At 48.0% G+C, this 22,028-nt stretch overlaps 8 protein-coding genes across 8 annotated transcripts; 5 read left to right on the top strand and 3 right to left on the bottom strand.

The window, feature by feature from the left end:
* Window positions 1–514: 514 nt before the first annotated feature.
* On the top strand, window positions 515–2,361 carry FOMMEDRAFT_87639 (cysteine desulfurase; the record flags this gene model as incomplete). Its single annotated transcript, XM_007267554.1, has 8 exons — window positions 515–595; window positions 658–789; window positions 844–981; window positions 1,037–1,525; window positions 1,753–1,914; window positions 1,974–2,046; window positions 2,104–2,227; window positions 2,298–2,361. The coding sequence occupies 8 exons, from the start codon at window positions 515–517 to the stop codon at window positions 2,359–2,361; spliced, it is 1,263 nt and encodes a 420-aa protein (XP_007267616.1).
* Window positions 2,362–2,684: 323 nt separating this feature from the next.
* On the top strand, window positions 2,685–3,906 carry FOMMEDRAFT_86485 (RNA-binding domain-containing protein; the record flags this gene model as incomplete). Its single annotated transcript, XM_007267553.1, has 8 exons — window positions 2,685–2,709; window positions 2,769–2,852; window positions 2,914–2,945; window positions 3,009–3,061; window positions 3,123–3,255; window positions 3,318–3,391; window positions 3,444–3,546; window positions 3,598–3,906. The coding sequence occupies 8 exons, from the start codon at window positions 2,685–2,687 to the stop codon at window positions 3,904–3,906; spliced, it is 813 nt and encodes a 270-aa protein (XP_007267615.1).
* A 748-nt stretch (window positions 3,907–4,654) lies between these two features.
* Window positions 4,655–7,067, bottom strand: FOMMEDRAFT_168715 (RNI-like protein; the record flags this gene model as incomplete). Its single annotated transcript, XM_007267552.1, has 9 exons — window positions 4,655–5,025; window positions 5,110–5,181; window positions 5,352–5,472; window positions 5,572–5,639; window positions 5,730–5,929; window positions 6,004–6,294; window positions 6,368–6,467; window positions 6,536–6,819; window positions 6,889–7,067. The coding sequence occupies 9 exons, from the start codon at window positions 7,065–7,067 to the stop codon at window positions 4,655–4,657; spliced, it is 1,686 nt and encodes a 561-aa protein (XP_007267614.1).
* A 97-nt stretch (window positions 7,068–7,164) lies between these two features.
* FOMMEDRAFT_20975 (3-hydroxyisobutyryl-CoA hydrolase) lies at window positions 7,165–9,596 on the top strand. The gene is made up of 8 exons (XM_007267551.1): window positions 7,165–7,347; window positions 7,422–7,535; window positions 7,595–7,676; window positions 7,731–7,794; window positions 7,846–7,913; window positions 7,994–8,186; window positions 8,245–8,653; window positions 8,714–9,596. The coding sequence occupies exons 1-8, from the start codon at window positions 7,321–7,323 to the stop codon at window positions 9,143–9,145; spliced, it is 1,389 nt and encodes a 462-aa protein (XP_007267613.1). The 5' UTR covers window positions 7,165–7,320; the 3' UTR covers window positions 9,146–9,596.
* Window positions 9,597–11,352: 1,756 nt separating this feature from the next.
* FOMMEDRAFT_29270 (Indoleamine 2,3-dioxygenase) lies at window positions 11,353–12,950 on the top strand (the record flags this gene model as incomplete). The annotated part of the gene is made up of 4 exons (XM_007267550.1): window positions 11,353–11,661; window positions 11,781–12,484; window positions 12,541–12,683; window positions 12,751–12,950. 4 exons carry the CDS (start codon window positions 11,353–11,355, stop codon window positions 12,948–12,950), a joined length of 1,356 nt encoding a protein of 451 aa, XP_007267612.1.
* A 382-nt stretch (window positions 12,951–13,332) lies between these two features.
* On the top strand, window positions 13,333–14,497 carry FOMMEDRAFT_147253 (CKS-domain-containing protein). The gene is made up of 4 exons (XM_007267549.1): window positions 13,333–13,441; window positions 13,508–13,704; window positions 13,763–13,819; window positions 13,888–14,497. The coding sequence occupies exons 1-4, from the start codon at window positions 13,380–13,382 to the stop codon at window positions 13,923–13,925; spliced, it is 354 nt and encodes a 117-aa protein (XP_007267611.1). The 5' UTR covers window positions 13,333–13,379; the 3' UTR covers window positions 13,926–14,497.
* A 532-nt stretch (window positions 14,498–15,029) lies between these two features.
* FOMMEDRAFT_20973 (insulin-degrading enzyme) lies at window positions 15,030–19,684 on the bottom strand. Its single transcript, XM_007267548.1, has 13 exons — window positions 19,235–19,684; window positions 19,083–19,130; window positions 18,989–19,027; window positions 18,367–18,931; window positions 18,198–18,313; window positions 17,880–18,135; window positions 17,419–17,819; window positions 17,149–17,354; window positions 16,833–17,088; window positions 16,651–16,771; window positions 16,502–16,593; window positions 16,348–16,447; window positions 15,030–16,294 (listed from the first exon to the last, which is right to left on the bottom strand). The coding sequence occupies exons 1-13, from the start codon at window positions 19,547–19,549 to the stop codon at window positions 15,357–15,359; spliced, it is 3,453 nt and encodes a 1,150-aa protein (XP_007267610.1). The 5' UTR covers window positions 19,550–19,684; the 3' UTR covers window positions 15,030–15,356.
* Window positions 19,685–19,771: 87 nt separating this feature from the next.
* FOMMEDRAFT_109397 (replication factor-a protein) lies at window positions 19,772–22,024 on the bottom strand. The gene is made up of 6 exons (XM_007267547.1): window positions 21,708–22,024; window positions 21,105–21,642; window positions 20,968–21,055; window positions 20,708–20,917; window positions 20,068–20,651; window positions 19,772–20,007 (listed from the first exon to the last, which is right to left on the bottom strand). The coding sequence occupies exons 1-6, from the start codon at window positions 22,001–22,003 to the stop codon at window positions 19,906–19,908; spliced, it is 1,818 nt and encodes a 605-aa protein (XP_007267609.1). The 5' UTR covers window positions 22,004–22,024; the 3' UTR covers window positions 19,772–19,905.
* Between the last annotated feature and the right edge of the window lie 4 nt (window positions 22,025–22,028).

The following is a 22,028-nucleotide window of genomic DNA, read 5'->3' as shown; positions in this document are numbered from 1 at the left end:
TATTTAGTTTTTTATGCAATAGAATGCTTTTCTCAACTTGATTCATTTGTGAGATACAACGTCAAAGGAGAGAAGTTTGCCGTGCCAGCGAATGAATTCAATGAAACTTTGAAAGTGGGTCCTCGGAGTAATTGTAAATTAGTCATATCTGTCGTGGAGCCTATCAGAATGAATCGGTCGGCACGTGACACTGGAGAGAATTGCGCCGATGCTGACGAACTTGAAGCGGCAGCGGCTGCTTTCTTCAATCCTCTCTCTCTCTCTCTGTTCGTGACCTCAACGTCTGCGACGATGCTCTCGAACGTTTCAAGAACTTCTGTCCGCCGCTCGGTCCGACGCATCGCATGCTGTGCTGCTCGCAGGTCTCTTGTCACGCCTTCAAGTGCCGACCGTGCGAGCGTAGTCGACTTGCCATCTACTTTTCAAGACGATGGCCATTTTACGCCTCGATCAGGTATGCTGTGCGTTTTCATGTCCATTTGCAATGCTCAAATGGCTTGCTTTGTCCTTAGATATGTTTGGCTTCAAAATTGAAGTTCCCAAACGCGAGGGTTCGTTAAAAGATAAAACACGGCCAATCTACCTTGATATGCAGGTTCGGCTCGTTGCTGCGTTATGGGCGGAGTTGTTCTTACCTGCTGACATTGATGATTGTAGGCAACGACACCAGTGGACCCCCGAGTCCTTGATGCCATGCTTCCGTTCCTTACAGATCAGTTTGGAAATCCTCACAGTCGTACCCACGCATACGGCTGGGAGGCCGAAAAAGCCGTGGACGAGGCACGCCAGGTAGGTATAAGTGGGATTGGTCAGTTTAATGCCCATACTCATTCAATTGTTTAGAATGTAGCAGACCTCATCGGCGCCGAGGCAAAAGATGTTGTTTTCACCTCGGGTGCAACTGAAACAAATAATATGGCAATAAAGGGCATCGCCCATTTCTATCAGGATAAGAAAAAGCACATCATTACCACTCAAACTGTTCGTCGGTACCATCGTATATCTAGTTGATTGTTTCACTGATCAATCCATCCAGGAGCACAAGTGTGTCTTGGACTCGTGTCGAAAATTACAGGAGGAGGGTTTCGATGTTACCTATCTTCCTGTGCGGTCGAATGGTGTCATATCCCTGGAAGAGCTGGAGGAGGCTATCCGCCCTGATACTTCCTTGGTCTCGGTCATGACTGTTAACAATGAAACTGGTGTCATCCAACCAATCAAAGAGATTGGTGCCATATGTCGCAAGCACCGCGGAGTATATCTCCACACAGATGCGGCCCAGGCGGTTGGGAAGATTCCAATTGACGTCAATGATATGAACATTGATCTTTTGAGCATCTCGGGGCACAAGCTCTACGGACCGAAGGGTGTCGGTGCGGCGTATGTGCGGCGACGACCAAGAGTTCGTCTTGAGCCAATAATTAATGGTGGGGGTCAAGAACGCGGACTTAGGAGTGGAACACTTCCCACTGCCTTAGTCGTTGGAATTGGCGAGGCGGCCAAGATTGCCAGTCAAGAAATGGCGGTAAGTTAATCATCTCATTCTTCAGCGCGTCCACGACGAAATACTGCGCGCAAATTAAGCACGAGTGGGGTGGCCTGCTGTTTCCCAAGTCGGATCCAAATGCTGGCTTGTCGGAACTGCATTCATGGTCAGCCTCACGACGAATACTGTGCAGGGGTACTGAGACATTGCTGGAGTTGCGCGATCTATTATTAAGCTAGATACTGACATTTTCATTGCTTTTCCAGAGAGACCACGCCAGGATTTCCAAGCTCTCCAAGCGATTAATAGATGGAATTAATGCGCGAGTTTCACATGTTGTACGAAACGGAGATCTCAGTGGCTACGCGGGTTGTGTAAATTTGAGCTTTGCATACGTGGAGGGTGAAAGTCTTTTAATGGCTCTGAAGGTTAGTGGCTTAACTATGATCCCATCCTGGTCTAACTGTTTGCTCACTATTCCGTATAGGATGTGGCGCTGTCATCCGGAAGTGCTTGCACGTCGGCTTCTCTCGAGCCGTCATATGTGCTCCGTGCATTAGGTATTTTTTTCCTGGGCTGGTGGTCTGCATGAGCAAGATATTGATGAAACGTCTCAGGTGCGGCTGAGGACATGGCACACTCCTCTTTGCGATTTGGAATTGGCCGATTTACTACAGAGGCGGAGATTGACTACGTCGTTGAAAGAATAGCAGCAATTGTCCAGAGACTGCGTGATATGAGGTCAGTCCACAGCTGCTCTTTTACATCCGTTCGCTCAACCTTTTACTGACATGTCTATCCTTTTCTATAGCCCGCTATGGGAAATGGTTCAAGAAGGAATTGATATCAACTCGATTGACTGGTCACAACATTAGGCTTGGCGATTCCTTTCTCTTCTGTTCAACCAGGATGTGGTACATTTTCTGATTTAATTTACTCTTCTTCGCAACTTAAACCTGTACAACTATATGTCTCACCTTCGATTCTCGCCCACGTAATTCTCGTATGCTATGGTGTTGCTGTATTAGACGAAGTTGTGTGATCACAAAATGAGTTGTACACATACACAATTATTTGTGCATGTTGTGTTTGGCTTTGTATTGGATAGAAGCACGAGCGACATTAAAACTCCGACGGTACTTTTATCTGCCATCAGACTGACGACTGCGCCCACTTGCTCTCTCTAACAACCACCACCATGGCCCGTCGTCTCTATCTCGGAAGTGCGCCTTACTCTGTCCATGTACTGATGAGACATGTATTGACTGCCTATATTCTGTAGAGCTCCCCCCTGACACGCGTACTGACGAGGTGACGAAGTACTTTGATGGCTTCGGTCCACTCGTTGATGTTCGTGTCATGACTGGTGAGTATACGTGTCGGCAACTATTTTATTTGCAAGCCGCCTGACACTCCCGTTGATAAAGGATTTGGTTTTGTTGAGTTTGAAAGCAGCAGAGTAAGTTAGCATTGCAAAAAAAAGACTTTTCCCCCGGGCTGAATTTTTTTTTTCACCAACTAGGACGCAGAAGACGCTTTGCGTGACATCAGGGGAAAACCTTTCCTTGGTTCTAAGTAAGAGCAATGATCCTATTCAACCGATTGGTCTTCATTACTCATGTGCGCGTGTCTACAGTATCGTCGTTGAGTTCGCAAAAGAAAATAGGGGTCGTAGGAACGACTACGAGGACCGCAGTTTTGCGCCCCGTCGGCGCCCTGCGGGCATTAGGATCTCCGTCGATAATATCTCCAAGGACACAAGCTGGCAGGTGTGCAGTTTCACCGTTTTCAAACGGGAGAGCAATTTTTCACGCTTCTTTTTCGTTTTCAGGACCTGAAAGACTTCGGTCGCGAGGCAGGTAGTGTCTCATTTGCAGATATTGATCGTGAAGTTCCAGGTCGCGGGTCAGTTATTCTTATCGTCGTCTTTTGTTGGGGTATTGATCTGTTTGTCCAGGATCTTGGAATATGCTTCTCGTGATGATGCGGAGCAAGCTGTCAAAGAACTAGATGGCAAAGAGCTGCGTGGTCAGCCAGTGCACGTCACCATGGACGAAGATGTTTGTAACTCCCACTGTATTTGGCCGAACTGCTTCTAATTGATTTTACAGCGCGGTGGTCCTGATAATTTCCGTCGTGATGACGGATACCGCGGTGATCGCTACAGGGATAGAGGCGACCGCTATGATCGGAACGATCGCTTCAGCGCCAGGCCACCACGTCGTGGACGTTCCGGTTCACCGCCTCCGCGCCGTGACGAAGGGGCCCGTTCCCCGCCACCACGTAGGGACTACGATGACCGAAAGAACGGTCGGGATGAGCCGTACGAGAGGCGTAGGGATGACAGAAGGCGTGATGACCGTGAGAGCCGGTTTGAAGACCGGCCGAGCAGGTCCAATGGTGATGGATGGTCTCGTTAAGGCACAGGCCGAAATGGAAAGGCTTTGGCGACGAGTGGTCATCTTTTAAGGCGACTGAGAAAAAGGATTACCTATATGAATTGTCCTAGGCTTCGTGATTTCCTTGTGTTCCAGTTTCTCCGACGAGGTTCCGTATTTGTGGCCCCGATACACGGATATATTTTGAGGGCGTTTTACTATTCGAATGTGGACTTTCAAACTTTTGATCCAGGAGGCACCGTGTTGGCCCTTTTTGTCCAAAATTCCATATTCGTTAGGTTAGGCTCATACGTCCAGAGGCCATAAGGCTTGGAATTTACGGTAAGGTCCGTCCGTTTGCACGCGCGAAGCAAGCAAGCGACGACGGGCGGCTAAACTTGCGGTAGATGCAACTGCTTGTACATCCATTACGGAAGGCCCTAAGGCTGGGAACAATCAGGTCCTCGATAAGCAAAGGATGACAGTTCCTTTGCGTCGGAATCCGAGCCCTTGCACGACTTCTTCACAGACACTAAGGTACATTTTCAGGTAGCTCAAAGTCACGTGATGACGTGATCGTATCCAAAAATGCGGTGCGGTGAATTGTTCAGTGACCTGGGCGGTGCACTTGTCGGTCTTCCAAGTAATTTTACGTGAGGTGAGTAACCGTTTACCCCCAATTCTTTAGAGAGCTAGTGTAATAGTTTGGAGCAGGTATGTATTTGTATAGTTCTTAATACAGTCAATACAGTTTGATTTGCCTTTTAAACTACTTACTCGCGTGTCGCCCTCATCGTAATGCTTTCTCCTGATCGGATCGCTGTGTAAAAACGACTAAGTGAGAACCGTCTTCGATGCCCCACCACGCGAGATCTCGAGATTCCTGCTCTATATCCAGCTTCGTCAACCAGTCGTCTTCCATGACTAACCACAGGGTGAAGTCGGACGCTTGGTGTGTGCGATCAAGGGGGAGTCTAAGACCCTTGAGGAGCTTAGGCTTAAGAAGTCGAATCGACATCGTCGGAAGGACACGCAGCGTCAATGGCGGTGGAAGCTGTGTTAGAAGCTTCCTGGCTGAACGTGCTGCCGCCGCCGCCGCTCCTGCTTGCGTGTCTTCGGGTTGCTCGGCCTCAAGGGAATCACAGAGATGAACATGAATACCTGTGAACGGACGGACGTACCGGCGTTCAAGAATGAGCGGTCAGGGAGGACAAGTAGGTTAGTGGGGACCCGCGGAGTACGCACTGATGAGGCGGCCTGCTAGGGTATCGCGGCCTCGTGCTGCGGTGCCTTTCTGTTCTTCAGGTGCACCATGCTCTGGGTACAATATACGAATGTGGGTATTAGTTTTTAGTGTGTTCTCGTTTTCGAGATGCATGAGATGGAGAATTGAATTTTTTCTTGTACGTCGCGCGCGTCGGACGGACGCCGCGGCGATGGTGATGTGGATATGGGCGCGTCAGGCAATTAGTTAGTTAGTCACTCACTTGCACATAATTCTCTCCACCGAGGGAATTCACGCTCTCGTTCCTCCATAGACTTTTGGCTGTTTCGGGATATTTGGGAGAGGTAATATATCTCGCTGTCTGTTCTCTCTTTGATGGAAATCTGTAAGTAATACATATACGAGCATGTGCATGTATGTAAAAGTATATTGGATTAATAGAGTCGTGCAAATTAGAGTTCAGTTCGATAGAGTTAACGTACAGCTGTACCATTAAGGGACTCTAGAGATGGCAGTCTAACAATCGCTTGTTGTCGAAAATCAATCGACCCTGTATTAGAAACTACTTCAGCACAGGTGTCCGGAACAGACAAACGGCGAAAGTGAACACCAAGGAATAAAGTTTTCACGAAAGACTGACCTGAGAAGAGTGGGTTACCGCTCATATTCAGGGTTTTCAAGTTTGGTAGCCAAACATTGAGCGCATCAAGATTACGCCACTCTGAAAGTAGATTGTCTTGTAGTCCGATGTGTTCGATATTAGGAAGTACCACAGTCTGTTCTGGTGGTGCTTGGGGGATTTGTTGAAGTTGATTTGAAGTTAGAATTAACCGATCTAACCTGGAGAGTCGGAGCCGTGCGTCAGCATAGCATCAGCATAACACGCGCTTGTAGATATAAATAAAATCCCGAACTTTGTAGATGCAGAGATCGATATCATAATGTCACTCCAATCTTGGAGTTTGTTCGCGTCAAGGTTGAGAAGTTCAAGCTTCGTCGCAGATAGATGGTGGTCAGTGGCACTGCCGTTCAGACGGTCGATATCATTGTATCCTAATTCGAGTACGCGCAAGTTTGGCATAATGGGGATGAGACGGATCACTTCACTCCAGGTGATCATTGTCTCATTGAGGCGGAGTTCTTCAAGAGCCAAGAATGCTGAACGCAAATTACTCGCGTCAGATAACTCTGAAAAGCGATTGCGGCTGAAACAGGAGAGAAGAGAGTGCAAATGTTCATAGCCGAAAGATATATGTGGGTGAATACAGAGCTGCGCACTTGAGGCTCAACACTTGAAGAGATGATAACTCGGCGGCTATCAGTGCAACAGTTTCCCAAGAGGACAACAGGCTGTTCGAGAGATCAAGGCTCCGTACATCTGCAAATGACGCGACGTCAGACTGGGAGACGAAGCATGATTGAAGAAAGCTTCGTTTGCTCGCTCACTGGGGCATGTCTTTCTGATATCGCCGGATGGATCTGCGAACGCAACGTCCTCGGTATCGAGACTGATTTCGCGAAGTCTCTCGAGTCGCGCCAGTTTGCCGCGTACCTTGTCCAAGCCGATGGCCTCCACCTCTATGGCACCGTTGCTTGATCCAAGAATGACAGTTTCTTTCTGTCCTGTAGTGTGGGGAAGTTCGACATATTTTGATATTAGCGCACGTAGGAACGTCTGTCCATACGATATTGACGGTGAGGGTCTAATGAAAGACCCTGAACCCGGCTTTCTGGGGACCGAGGCAATGAGAAGATCATTCTGAGAATATCGTTACAGGTACTACCTGCAGACAAAGTACTGTTTTCCATCTTTGCTTCCACTATGTTTTCCTCGATCTGGATTATCCCATTCAATCCCGAGCCATGTACCCTGAGTACTTAGTACTTCGCCAATATATTTTATTGTTCCCTTGTTCCCTTGGAGAGATATACGGCGCCCAAGCCTTGGAGTATCATAATCATTGTTGTCGTTGAGCATGAAGTTGTAATAAACAAGATGGTAGTGGTCAATAGCCGAAGACCGAGGCGCGTCGGAACGACGGAGACGCTTCTGCTGCCGTGACGTTCACACCCGCTTTCGACGTATGCCTGCAAGACAAGTAACTTATTAATTGTCCATCCCATCAGCAGCAACCACGCCCATGCTGTCTAACTCTATCCGGAGAATGTCACGGCCATCGACCCTGGCTCGTGCTCGTCTTGTTGCTCAGCACATATCCATGTCCAGAACAATGTCGTCAACGACTAATTCTGAGGAGGTACGGCATTGCAACTCAGCTCGCATCTGCAACATGCATCTCTTATCTCGCATCCTGCATCTCTTGCTTGTTAGCCTCCGGTGCTGTTTGAATCCGATGGTTGCGTGAGGCGATACATTCTGAATCGTCCGAAGAAACACAATGCTCTCGACGGAGCTATGATCAATGTTTTACGTCTGAAAATCAAGGTGCGTATCATTCTGTCCATTTTTTCTTTCATTCATAACATTGCATACTGTAAGTTTAGGAATGGGAACAATCAGATCTTTGTGGAATTGTCGTTGGAACTGGGAAGGGTGCATCCTTCTGCGCAGGTGGTGATGTTGTCTGTGAGTTTCGATCTTTTGCAACTTTTACATTGCAATCAACACGCTTTCGCGCAGCTGTAATAAAAATGGCAGAGAACGAGGAAACCCGTGCAAAGGCTCCGGATTACTTTAGGAATGAGTAGGTTCTAGCCAGTGTTCATTCTTTCGCCGCATTTTGATCCGCGACCAGATTTAACCTCGATTATGCATTGGCGAATATCAAAAAGCCGTACATTTGCGTCTTGGAGGGCAACACTAGTTCGTTCTTCAATTTGACAAATGTAATGAAAATGGAAGCTGATTTCTCTTTTCTTGCTTCTATCTTGCTTTATCAAAAGTGGGAGGCGGCGTTGGATTATCCGTGCATGCACCATTCAGGATTGCGACTGAAACAACAGTTTTCGCAATGCCAGAGACGAAGATCGGCTATATTCCCGATGTGGGAGCTAGCCACTTCTTACCGCTTCTCGATGGCGAGTTAGGAACGTATCTTGGCTTAACTGGCGAAACTATTCGAGGAAGAGCCGTCTTGTGAGGCATTCTCACGAACGTCAGAAAATGCCCGAGTGTTAACCCATTCGTCTAATAGTGAACTTGGACTTGCTACACATTTTGTTCCCTCTCGGCGAGTCCCGCAGTTGCTAGCCCTGCTGGGTACAATGAACAGCCCTACACTCTCAATGATTAATAAAGCCATTGAAGAACATTACGGAGAACCGCTGGCCGAAGAAGCAAGGAACCTGTTGGTAGGCGAAGTACGAGAAGCGCTTGATACTGCATTTGGTCATGATACCGTCGAAGAAATTGTTTCTGCCCTGGAGAAATTTGGGAAATCTGATTCAGTGGAGGTTGCCACATGGGCGAAAAAGTCACTAGAAGCACTTCATCTGCGCAGTCCAACTAGTCTCAAGGTTGCTCTGCAAGCTGTCCGACGGGGCAAGAGCCTTACTCTCGGGAATGCCCTCATAATGGAGATGGGAATGGCCACTGCCTTCCTTGTGAGACATCTGCTTCCATCATATATTAAATCATTATCAATCTGATTGACATTCCAACAGACTGGCGCCAGCCCAGACTTCTTTACCGGAGTAAACAAGGTCCTAGTCGAAAAGGTCCGCAATGAAAGACCTCCTTGGAATCCAGACAGCTTGTCCGGGGTCACCGACGATATAGTCAAGAGATTCTTTGATGACTCCCAATATGTTAGATCGGCGCCGGCGCTTGATATTTCGAAACAGGACGAAACAATGGAAGGGAAAAGGGATCCAATGGCTTTCGCCCTTCCAACTGAGAAGGAAATCAGACAACTTGTGCGCGGCGAACATCTGCAAAGCGGCGCATTCGCGCTCACGCTTGAAGAGCTTGTCGAAAAGTTCCGTAACATGAAGAGGAACAAACACGGAGTCGACGAGAAGGTATTGGAGGTTGCGGCACGCAAATGCGAAATTATTCAGGACCCAGAAAACCAGCGCTGTTTACGCTGGAAGTGATTTACTGGATCCAAACATTTGAATAAAATTCGTGCTTGTTTGGCTTTCGTGTCTATGCCTGCTCTGCCATGGAAATTTCAAATTATGCGCTTATCACCTGTGCATCGGTTAAAGGGCATGTTGTGTGGATTGTCGACGATGCCTCGATATCACATTTATGTTGTATGTATCCCTGAACAGCGTACGAGGTAGTAGCTCGTGTGGACGACGCCTCCATCGTTTCAGTCGCGCCATCAGTCGTAGTCTCCGTAAGCAGTGCGCCGCACTGTTCGCAGCAGCGTCCGCTCGCTGTCTCGACGGAGATTGAAGACGTGAAGCCAGGGTCATCGAAGGCCATAACGTCTATCCTCGGCTATCCTTAGAGCTTGAGAATAGGCTTGAGAATGTTGTGTAAATCCGTTTTCGAGCATTGACTGTCACGTGTGAGAAGAATCAGAAGATCGCGCGACGCCCCCAAGAAAAAGGTGTTACTCAAATAAACAACAAGGATAAGACTAGTTTCACCTCCAGGGTCACTGCTCTGCAATTTGACGCAAAATGCTTAATTGTAAAACGAAGCAAAGCAACACAGTATCGCTACCTTCAAACATTGCCATCGGGATGCTGAATCGGAGTCAGACGGAGTCCCACCTGGATCCGGTGCCGTGGGAAAATGGGGAAGGCTTCCAGAGACAATCATTAAACTATTTTTCCTCATAATGAAGCCTCACAAAGGTAGACACGGTCGCCCCATCCATGGCCAAGGATCAGATGCCATCAAGGTTGTTCAGAGCGATTCCAATCTAAGCGTTTTGAGACGCTATCGGACCAGTGGCAGGACCTTCGTCGTCGGAAGTGATGTAGTTGCGCACCAAGGCAAAATACCCATCAGAAAGTCCATAATTTTAGAACACTACAGGTCGTTTTCTCATGCAACTTCATCCAATATGCAAAGTGCCCTTTTTCCATCCCCTGGGACAACCATCTAGCAGATTTTCTTGGAATACCGAATACAGATGAGAGACCTGAGATAAGCACGCATTCCGAAGGGCTGTGTGAACACGAATGTTACTATCATAGCGGCGAAAACCCTGTCAAGTGTAGACTACCGCGAATGATTACCGCCAGATTGGGTGATTCGTCGGCGTGACGTGATCAAACGAACTTTAAGAAGGCGAAGAAGAATTCTTTGTAGGCTATTCTGAATCGAAGTAAGAATCTTAAAGTAATGGTCCGAAAAAGGAAATTGGTTTGGAGGGCTTGCATATTTGTCTAGTCCTCACTGCTCAGCGCTGCGGCTTGCCAAACAGCTCACGCAGTGTGCGTGGCTGGTGTGCTGAGATCCGACAAATAGTTGGTCGTAGGTATCCTGGACAACGACGAAACGAAGACAGTCACTTCTTGCTTGCTGTTCATAGTGGAAACACAACTGAAGCGCGGATCTCTGACGAGGCCGTCCATTTGCAAAATTGCATCTGTGTTCCTAAAACGCATGGCCTGAGGGTCCAGCTACCGTAATCGAGGTGGCGGCGAAAAGACGCGCAACTGGGCGGGTCGGCCTATACAGATCAACCGAATCTGATCGAGGCTATGCTCGGAGGACGAAACCCTGTATCACAAATTCCAGCTCTCCCGTGTCCGTGTCCTCCGTAAATACTGAGAAAACAACAACGCTGCCCATATTGCCTACTCTAGTAATACAAAGATTGATGGGGTCCAGCGTATATTCGTATGTACGGTCTCCTTTCCGCCCCTGCTCACATCACGGCAGTAGACAGGCCGAAACGCGAGCAGACCGGACACATTTGGGTGAGCAATACATCGGGAATAGTTTCTGGGTTCGTCGAAGACAGTAAAACGGAGTTCAAAAGTAGGCGAGCGATTAAGCAGACGTACTGATGTACCTTGAGCCAGATATTCGTATCCATACTTATTCATGGGTCGGAGTCATTCGTGTAATAACTACCTTGCTTGGAAAAATGGACGAAGTATCAGTCGAGTCAGGAGCTTCATCTCCAGTGGTGGCAGAGTGATGTTACTCATATCACTTATGCTATGCAGTTTCGGCCTCGATAACTTCTAACAGCCTCAAGGTAGAAACCAAACATAGGCAATTTCCCGTCATGAATTTATTAAGAGAGGTGTATAAAGAGCTCGAAGATCATCGCAGTTCCCATTCCTCATTCAATTGCTTATCCTTCCCCCTCGACTCACCAGACGCATCCAAAATGGACTACCTCCACAATGTCCTGCCACCGTCTGAGCTGCTCCGTCTAGGCGCGTCAACACTGAGCGACCTGCTCGCCAGGTTACGTGCCCTGGGCGTTCAGCAGCCCAAACCGAACTCCGACTTCGATATCTCTCGGGAAATGGGATTTATTCCCGCTTATCCGCTACAACGTCTACCTCTTGCGTTCGAATTCTGGGAGCGTGCTCTTTCCCAGGCGCCTGACGTCCTCAGTCTTGGAGACGACATCTCCGAAGAGGCAGTTGCAAAGCGCGAAGGTAGCGAACTATGGCGCCAACGGATCAGAGAGGTCAGTTCATTTTTGCGATCGACCATTGCCTTAACCGCATACTAACAAGATAACCTGCCGATGATCAGGGACCGTTGATTTCCACACACACGATTGAAAATGATAGACGCGCACTACAGCGTGCTCACCTCGTCCTTACGTTCCTAACACACTTCTATGTGCACTCCATTCCTCCGTCGGGGCCTTCCATGCCAATCGTCGTCCCAAGGACTCTCGCTGTTCCTCTTGTAACCGTATCGAGAATCCTCGGAATAGCGCCAGTCTTGACGTACGCGGACACAGTGCTATGGAATGCGTATCCGATAAATTCTGAATTGCCCATGACTCTCGACAATCTCCGCTTTGAACACTTCTTCTCAGGGACAGAGGATGAAGCTGAATTTTATCGGGCGTCCGCTGGCGTAGAGCTGCGTGGAGTCGAACTCCTCAACATAATCGAGGAGATCAATAGCCTGCGTAACGTCACTGATGAAGCCGCTGTCTGGAAAATTGCCCGTGATTTGCAGCGCGTCGCTAGCCTCATCGAGGAGCTCGGCGACATTCTGCAAAGCGTTCGGGCTGGATGCGACCCACACGTCTTCTACTGGTCTATACGTCCATGGTTCTGTGGTGCTGATGCAAACGGACCAGCTTCCGCTGGATGGATTTACGAGGGAGTCGACGACTCGGATAAGCTCGACCTCAGCGGACCGTCTGGCGGACAAAGCACGATGATGCATACGTTGGATGTATGGCTTGACATTGACCATAAGCTGGCGAAGAAAAGGTATCCCGCACCGTCAGAGGAAAACAAGAAGGCAGATCATAGCTTTATGAACAGGATGTGAGTCGAGCAGATTTTAACACTTGCGCAGCTGTTCTGACAAGTCGATGCAACAGGCGCCGCTACATGCCCGGTGCCCACCGCGAGTATCTCGAATATTTGGAGAGCTCGCCTCAACCCATACGTGAGCTTGCTCGTCAGACGCCAAAGCTCCGCGAACCGTACAATGCCGCGGTTACGGCATTGAAGAAATTCAGAGGTACGCCATCCCAACTTGACACTACGAGCGTCTCGTCTAACTCTAAACTTGTCTTTGATTTTCTTAGACAACCATATACGAACAGCTTGCTTGTATGTTGTGACGATGTCCAAGTCGCAAAGATATCAGTGCCCGGTGATGGCGGCCATAGCAAGGGAGCAGGCAGATGCAGCCCGCGGTGGCCCAGCTCGAGGGACGGGTGGAACCGAGCTTACGGCTTTATTGAAAGCTGGTCGCGACGCAACACGACGGGCAGCATTGGAATAAAGCATTGGAATAAGTCCTATTTCGTCCCCAAATAAACCTATATTATAAATTGGAGTTATTATTATTATCATTCGCAATTATTCAAGCACTTCGTAATTCTCCCACATTTGGTACATGTTTTCTAGACACTTTCTTCATCCTGTTTGTTCGAGATATTTGTAGCACATGTAAATACATCGCATATTCGCATATCACAAGAGCAGGAATATACCGATTATTTCCCTTGTACTTTGAATAGACGGCGTCCCGCGCTGGTGTTCGATGCTTCGCTGTAAAGTATACGAAAATTCGGGCTTATGCCGCGATTGATGCCAATGATGGTGGTGATGGATTTGGAAAGCTCGTCCAAATAATATCCTGCTCCGTGACGACGCGTGGTGTCACGTCACAGGAACACAGCTCTTTCACGAACCATCACGACCAGCCAGCATGCAATCAAACCAGATCTCAAAGGCGGACGCTCTCAAGAGATGGGAGGAGTACGTCGACAAGTGAGTGTAAAATATGTGCCTGAATATGTGCTATCAAGCTGATTTACATCATATCTGTGTGGCTAGAATACACTATTCAGAGCGCTATTGCGACGATAAATTTGAATATCGCCATGTTATTCTACCGAAACCACTCCTCAAGCTCATCCCCAAGCAGTTCTTCAACCCCGATGATTCGGGAACTCTACGGTTGCTATCCGAGAAAGAGTGGCGGGGTATAGGCATCACGCAGAGTCTCGGATGGGTTCACTACGAAGTACACAGTAAGCCCGTCTCCTTTGCTATGTGGAGCCTTGATCGTTGCTCACCAGTGCTGTTTAGCACCTGAACCGCACGTTCTTCTGTTCCGCCGTGAACTTAACTACAAACCGCCACAGAGTGAGTTTATCAGTTAAATGAATATTGAATATAGTTAGCTTATCATTCATTCCCATTCTTCTCCATAGTGGGTGCAGATGGTAAACCAATACAGCAGCGCAAATAAAGCTCCTACACGGGAATAATCCAGTGCAACTTTACTCTATGTTTCCGCCTGATCTGGGAGTTACCCTATTCTCCCATCGCTCTGCACTACACGACGTCCTTGCTGTCTCTTGCTGTGTCAACTCATCGCCACCATCGTCCTATACACCATCCCTCATACCAGTTTCCTTCCTGCATCCTTTCCGTTCATTACTTTTTGACTTGCGTTACAGGAATTCTTTTTGTTGTGTTAACAATATTAACGGCGCCTTTCTGGTACCGACTTTCTGAATCAACTCTTCGGTTGTTCCTTAATCCATAGACCTATATCTCATAACGGCACAAATCGAACAAGGAAAAAATGGAGTCATGACCATGAGTTCGAAACGATGGAATTATTCTGGCTCCGATCTCGTCCGTTGGAACTGGAGTCATCGCCTGTGACCGATAAATAGAGGTAATCAACTCGCCGTTGTTCTCACGTCGTTTCAACGCTATGATGTTCGAGGGTATTAGTATCGTTTATGTACCACGTAATACAAGTAGAAGTGGAGTTTCTCCCGAGAGAGTCGGTGACTCGGTGAGTTACAAAAGCATCGCCTCCGGAAGCCGGATTTTAGTTAGATTAACGGTTTACCTCCGACCGACTCATTAAAAAACCCGACGTTCAAGAAAGTGTCCTGAAGGTTCCTTCCGGATTGTTCGCAACAGAGACGCGCTGAAAGAAATTCAGCGCCGACGCTGGGCGTCTATATGATGGTATGGTGTTGTTTGTGATGATCTCTCCCTAAATAGATAAAACACCGTGAGCGTTGAATAGCAATAAACATTGATGGGGGGTGACATGTTTCGTCATGCATTGACAAAGCTATGGGGGTCACCATCACCGCCATCACACAGGTAAATCACTCGAAGAGAAGTACTTGTTCTTTCGAAATGCTGATGTGTAATAATGATATAATGATAACGATGATGGTGCTGTTTATGCAATGTAACTTCATCTTACCCTGTGCAAGGAGCAGTTGTCAGGGATGAGGTAAGAGGTTCGTTTCAGTTCAGAGTCGAGCAAGGTGAAACAAAGGAGATAACTCTCCGTGGCGGGTCTGAGGTCTCCACGTGGGTGTGGGCGATGCTAAAACGTTTTATATAAATTAAGTCGTGTGCCTGTCGACAATGTACAGCAAAAAAGGATTAATATCGTAGGGCAATATCCATTATCAACATGTGCAGCGCATAATGCAATGCTTCTTGAGCGATAATACAAAGCAAGGGTTAAAATATGGGAATAAGGACAAACGGGTGTACACGGATTGTAATGTGCGCGTATGTTCCTAACACCGAGTCGGGTCTTTGCGCATCGTGCACAGCAACGTTCGAGCAGCCACCGGATGTCGTTGAGCGGCCCGCTGGGCTTGACAATACCGATCAAGGCTTAGCGGACCAGAGTCACCGCTCAGAATCTTGACGACTGCACTTCATGCTCCTCGCCCACTGGTTTCGCGGGCTCAGAAAGCACGAGTTTGTTCCGGAATGCTGCTCCATCCGAGATGGATACAACGTCTGGGCTGAGCTCAACCGGGCCCTGTCCAGTTGCGGGATGTTTCCGAACAAGTTCGTCAAATTCCGCTAGAAGGTCTTCCGCTTTGACGTTCGGCTGCTCGCGAAGCGTGCTTTCCCAGTATGCTTTTACTTTTGCTGCGGGCGGTTCATCTCCCGTTACCGAATTATACTCTTCTTGGTCAACAAAGACATTTGCCTTGCGCAAAGTGGCAAGGAACTCCTCTGCAGCTTGTTGGCTAAACTTGATCGCAGGAGGCTTCTGAGGCCGCATATGTATAGACAATTTCGACCGGTTTGGCGAGGCAGGATCAACGAACTCCTTGTACATGGAAATAACTTCGTCTTTCGTCACATTCGCAATAAGCTCGGCATCACGTTCACGACGCATGAAGTCGAGATATCCGGACTCAATTTGATTCCAAAAACGAGCTGTCTCTTCTGGCAGGTTCTTCAGCTTCTCCGTCCATTGCTGCACGAGACTTCTCTTGTGCTCTTGAAATTGCGCATCATCCATCGTTTCGAGAACTTCGCGCATGTGCTCTAGGAATGCTTCAATGCGCGTCTCCACGTATTTAGGATCCTTCTCCGACTGGACGACTATTCGCAACCCGAGCAATTCTATGTACTGCCAAGCAGAGCAAAAGACAATGTATCCAAGCTGTTCCTTTGTGCGCAAAATGTTGAATGCAGGTTCCGAGAAGATCTGCACCATTAACCTGAATGTTGTTCGAAGCCGAGCATCTGAGATACTGCCGACGTGGCAGTAATAAGAGTTACTGGAGTTCACTTCGCCGGGATTCGGAACAGGAAGCTCCCAGACATAGTTACAAGCTGCATTACGGTAAATTAGTAGCTATTTTCGGTATTCAGATCGTAGTGCGCACGTTTAGGCAAGAGACGCGAGCGCTCGCAAGGAACGTTCTCTTCGGGAACGTGTTCAGAACTGAGAATGTCCTTCGCCATCGATGCGATGCGGGTGGCGTTCTGAACGTAGCGTGAGTATCTACTAGACAAAGCCGATCAATGAAAGTAATATACCTCCTTCCGAAGATTTCCATTAACTAAAACTAGGTATTTGAATTGTGATAGGAGTTTCTGGACGTGTTCCTGGAGTTCCCCAACGGTGATCCCTGTCTTCAAACGTCAGTCTTTGTAGTCTATTTCTAGATACCGCGGAAGCGACTCGCCTTCTATCTCTGCGAGCTTCTCTGTATAGGTAAATTGATAAGCCGAAAGGAGATATCTCCCATAATACTCAGACAGGTTCCAACTCTGTCCGAGGAAGAAGTTCTCCCACTCCCGCTTGGCCTAGAATGCAACACCTAACTCAGAATTCGTAATTGCCAGAATGAAAGAAGGACCCCTTTACTTTTTCCTTCATGACGGCCAATCGGTCTTCTCTGATCTCTAGGCTCTTGGCCTTTTCGAGGACGTGCTGAGCAAGAACATGCAGTTTATCATTATAACCACTGAGATTAATATATAGTCCGAGAATGGTTGATCCGAAAGTGTAGTCAAGGCCAGCGAGGCTTGCATCGTATGAGAATTCCGTAAGGGAATCTTTCACAAGATCTGCATAAAGGCGGGTCATAACGGATGCACGTGCAGAGGCGTTGGCAAACGGTCTAGAGAAATACAATAAATTTAGAAGAAGGTTCTTGTCGTGATAAGGAGACTGAACGCACGTTCGCGCTTCTATCATTACATGCGCTCGAGGGACCCAGAACTGATCATCTTTCTTGTGCCAGACATCCATAAGAGGAGTATAAAGGACGAGGGAAGGTCGCTTAAGTGGGTTAGGAACATCGAATTTGTCAATATCAACGTCGCTCGGAATGAACTCGTTCGGTCCGGGCAGATAAATTTCAGGGATGTCATTCGGGGCGCGAGCCTAAAGAGTGAACGTAACTACTCTTTAGATACTGTATCACAGAACCTTGAGTTTTGTAACTCACTGCAGAAGTAATTTCGTCGTCTAATCTATCGACAGTGTACTCCGTTCCGTACCAGGGCTCTGCGGTCCAAGGTCCTTGGTTGCCTATCGTACTGTGATCCTTCGCCATAACCACAACACGACCGTTCTCGACAGTCAGCTCAGAAAGTGTATCTCGTACAAGCTGTTCATCCCAGTCCCACGTCAGTTTTGGTCCACTAAGTATGAGAGAACGTGGAAGAGGTAGCTTCATGCTGCCGGAAATCCGTGATGCATAATTCTCTGGGCGTGCCTGCTTTTCTTCGAAGCGGAAATGCAAAGCAGCGAGTGCTTGGATCTCACTCTGTGACCATGCAGGCAGCTCAGAGTCTCTTAGGAGATTAATGTATTTATAGCACGCTTTGAGAGCTTCGCGGTAGTTCTCTGTAATGCAGGAGAATTGTTACAAGACTGCAGTGAGCGTGTTACCACAAAAGAACTCACGAAAACCATCCTTCGTCAGATGAACGGTTATCTTGAACATCTCAAATCCACGTCCTAGACGCTGCGGTCCTGCTTCCAGCGCGGTAATCCAGCCTTTATTCTTAAGATATGAATGTAGAGATCCAGGGCCCTCATGTCCGACATAATGCGATAGATAATTGCCTGGTTTCACATCCCAGAAAGGAGCTTGATAAGGCAGAGGGAACGACAATTCAAATGCGTAGAAGTCCATGATCGTCTTGACGTGGATAATAGACTATTAGATGGATAATCGCATCAGCTTCGTGGAACGCAAACAGCACGCTTGAAAGTACATACACCACGCTCGTCTTTCCCGAACGGGTGTTCCAAAATGAGAGGGGCGGGGTCTTGTCCACGATTTTTAATTGGCGCGAACATCACCGCAGCCATATGAGCAAGCTCATCAAGAGATTCTTAAAAACCACTGAGTCAGAAGGAAATAGAGAATATCAAGAATAGCACCAACCCTTCCCAATGACCGTCAGACTCATCCGACTTGCGCAGTATTCTTTGCTCCACCATTCGATCAGACGACGCCTTGTCTCCCTTCCGACGCTGCCTCCATCAGCATCGTTCTCACTGTTTGTTGAATTTACTGAAGGTGCTGGAGAAGCCATACGACTAGGTATCGGTGAAGGTACCGCGCTGACACTTCCGTTCCCATTTACTAGATCACTTATCGAGGGTTTATCCGCAGGTAAATTACCAGAACGCGGTTTGAGCGTCCGTGCAGCTTCGGTAAGCGTGGCTTTGTTTCCTGTACCAAATTTCTTCCACGGGTGACCGGGTCGGGTAAGGTGCTTGTTCAACTGGAATATTCGCCACATATCACTCTGAAGGTTCTTCTTGTTCTCCGAATCGACTGCGTTGAGCTCGCGAAGCGTGCAAGACGGCGAAAACAGGGGAGAATGAAAGAAGCCAGAGAAACGCTCCAACGCTCCTTCAAAAGCATTTGACGCGACCGAGAAGAAGTAATTGGTGTTGGTGGCGCCGGTGAAGGCATTGGCATAGCCACTGTTCTTCGTGAGGTACTAGAGAATACATGATTGAGTATGTGATGACCACAGTTCCAAGAAACGTCATATTACTTCGTAGTACTCGTTCTCCTTCGGAAACTGCTCAGTTCCCTGAAATGACAAAAGCAGTAAGGGTCTGTTTGACGTAAACCTGAGTCGGACGCACCATGAACAAGAGATGCTCACAGAAGTGAGCTAGACCGGGAATATCATCCTTCAAATGAGATGTGTATTAGCAAGATGATTACCGAAATATATGTTATGGCTTGACATGAGAGTCGGCGAATCTGGCAGCGACATCTCAAATGAGACACTTACGGGATCGCTAAGATGCCCGACAGCAACATCCAGACTTGCAGCAGCCTTATCCGTCTTTGCATCGTGCACCAACACAGCCTGGAGTCCATTTTCAAGGCGCACAACACGGTAGTCACGGTCGTCTGCTGGACTCTTTTGGATCGGCACGCTATAAACGTGATAAGCAGGCGTGCTGCCTTGTGCAGGTACACTCGTCCAGTTCTTCTCGTCTTCCTCTAAAGAGACATTTGCGTTTGCGTTGAATTGCATGTCCTGCATCGTGGACGTCGACATGGCGTGCGAAGGGAAATGTTTTGAATGTTCAACAAGAGACATATAAGTACGCCTGACGCCTAAAGGAAGGACGTAATGACCGGGAAGCCTTAGCGAACGTATGCTATAAAAGGTCGGTCGGGGACATGAGCGCAGAAGGACAAGAAGGCGCATAAGCCCGTAGAGACTGGCGGTGGCGAATTCCAGCAAAGCAGAGGCATAACCGAAGACACGCGAGATGAGCCAATTGTTTCGCGTCATTACGTATTCATGACGGATCAGTAGTCAAAGTCGATTAGTATATATATCACTGAGAATGAGTACTGCTACAGTTACAAGCATGCCATATCGTCTCGATCAAAGGACAGCAACAGTCAAACACCTATTTATACCCCGCATACTCACAACTCAATACCCCCCTAGAGGCCCATCTTCTTCAGCCGGTCACGGAGTAATCCCGCTTCCAGCTTGTAATCTAAGGGCATGATCTTCTGGATCCCAAACCGCACCCGCGATTGCTCCTGATATGTCAAGATTCATTAGCTGTCGAATGTGATTGGACAAGTACGGTGAACACTGACGTTATACGTGTCTTGCTTTGCACGGCAGTTGAAGTTATATGTATTGCACGTCGCCCTCGCAATTGCCGCAGTATATGCACTTTCGTCTCGCTCCTTCAACTCATGGAGCTCGCTCGCCGTCTTGCCGAACACGACAAGACCAACGTCATTGAAGCCATTCAACCACACTTGCCCTGTGTGGTCCGCCACCGACATCGACATCATAAACCGATACTCGGGCTCCGTATATGCACGGTCGCATTTCTCACACCGCCATCCCTCGCTCCCTTCAATAACTTTTTTGTTACACGTCGGGCATGCCGGATAGAATAGATTGTCCGCTTTGATGTGCAGAATCGTTCCCCTGCACGAAAAATTCTCACCGCCGTCAGGTACGTTTTCCTGCAAAGCCCTGACTTCTAAGAGAGTTTTCATCGCCTCCCTCCTGATGTCACCGAATCCACCTGCAGAGGAGCTTCCACCAGAGTGAGACTTGAATGCTGGGGGCGAGTTCAGTGAATCAAACCATCCACGGAGAACGTGCGCTTCATTAATATCAGGATTGACGGACATGTGGGTAGCATTTGACATGGATAGTGAACGCCCTGCAAAAAGCCTGTTCAACGCGGGTTATAATAAAATGGCAAGGTTGCATGTATACCTCCAAAATCACCAACCCTAGCGCCCTTGAATGCAAGGACAGCGTGCTCCTCAGCAGTATAGCTTTCTGCCTGCTTCCCCCAGAGTGTCATACGGACCGCGAACTCCGACAGGTCAATAAGAGTCAGTTCTCGCTTTTTGATCGTCCTCCCAGTTGCCTTTGCAACTATCTCTGTTACATCAGACACATCTTTCACAATGCCGATTACATCTAAAAATGTATATAAGTACGTATAGTATATATTAAAGGGATCGGCTTACCGCAAGTCGTATCCTTTTCTTGATTCCCAAGTTCAGACAACTTAACAAAGTGGTACGTGATTTGTGGAGCAGCTGCTTGATCCGCACACTGTATCTGGAATCAGAACGGCCCACATGATGATGTTCATTATAATTACCTCAGAAATTTCCGTTTCTGTGCCAAGCATAAGCTCATATTCATTCTGTACGTTCGAGAACTTTTTCTTGGCAAGGTTTACACGGGCCTTGGAAACATAGTAGACCTTCCCCTCCTCGAGCTTATCGTAGAACTGATCCACCTGGTGATTGAAGCCGGTTGCCCGAATTTCGCCCGAGTCGTCCATGAGAGTCACAGTAAATATCTTGCCCTCACCCTTTGGAGTAGAATAATGCCGAACGTCGGATTTGACCGTAACACGAGCACGAATTGTCCATTTGTTTTGATATGGACTTAGCCCTTCAATAGGAAAAACCACAGGGCCATTTGCTCGCTGCTGCTGCTGCTGCTGCTGCGGAGGTTTCTGAGACTGAACGGACTTTTGCTGTTGGGCAACAGGGGTGTTAACTGCAGTCGTGGGCGTTGCTTGTGCTTCTGTACTTGATGATGCGTTCTGTCCAGGGACTTCGAGTGATCCGGGATCACCAATTTTTTCACCTGGGTTACCTACAGGCGTGAGCGCTAATAGGATAAGGAGCCTAAATGATACAACTAAAATGTTAGACGATATTTTACCATCGGAGCTCTTCACCGCACCACGCACTTTTTGTTTTGCACATTGTTACATGTGAGTTTTTCGACTTTCACGACCGAGTACTTCGCGATTTCGCCCTCGTCGACCATACCAGTAAGCTGTGTCGCAAGCATGGCTTGCGTGTAATGGACACCATCCGACACTACAAGTCTGAAACGGTCAGGCGCAGCGCCCTCACGCGCCGCACCAATCTTCTTTAGCGAAAGGAGCTGAAGAACATGGCCAGTCTCCCAGAGCTCATTGTCGCCTGGTGCGACAGAGAGAAGCCTTTCTATTGAGCCGGTTGTAAGCTGGATGTCGGACATGATCGCGGAGATAGTCGTGACTTAG

This window comes from Fomitiporia mediterranea (genome assembly GCF_000271605.1).
Source record: "Fomitiporia mediterranea MF3/22 unplaced genomic scaffold FOMMEscaffold_7, whole genome shotgun sequence".
NCBI lineage: Eukaryota > Fungi > Basidiomycota > Agaricomycetes > Hymenochaetales > Hymenochaetaceae > Fomitiporia > Fomitiporia mediterranea.
This window is presented reverse-complemented; position numbering and strand designations above follow the sequence as displayed.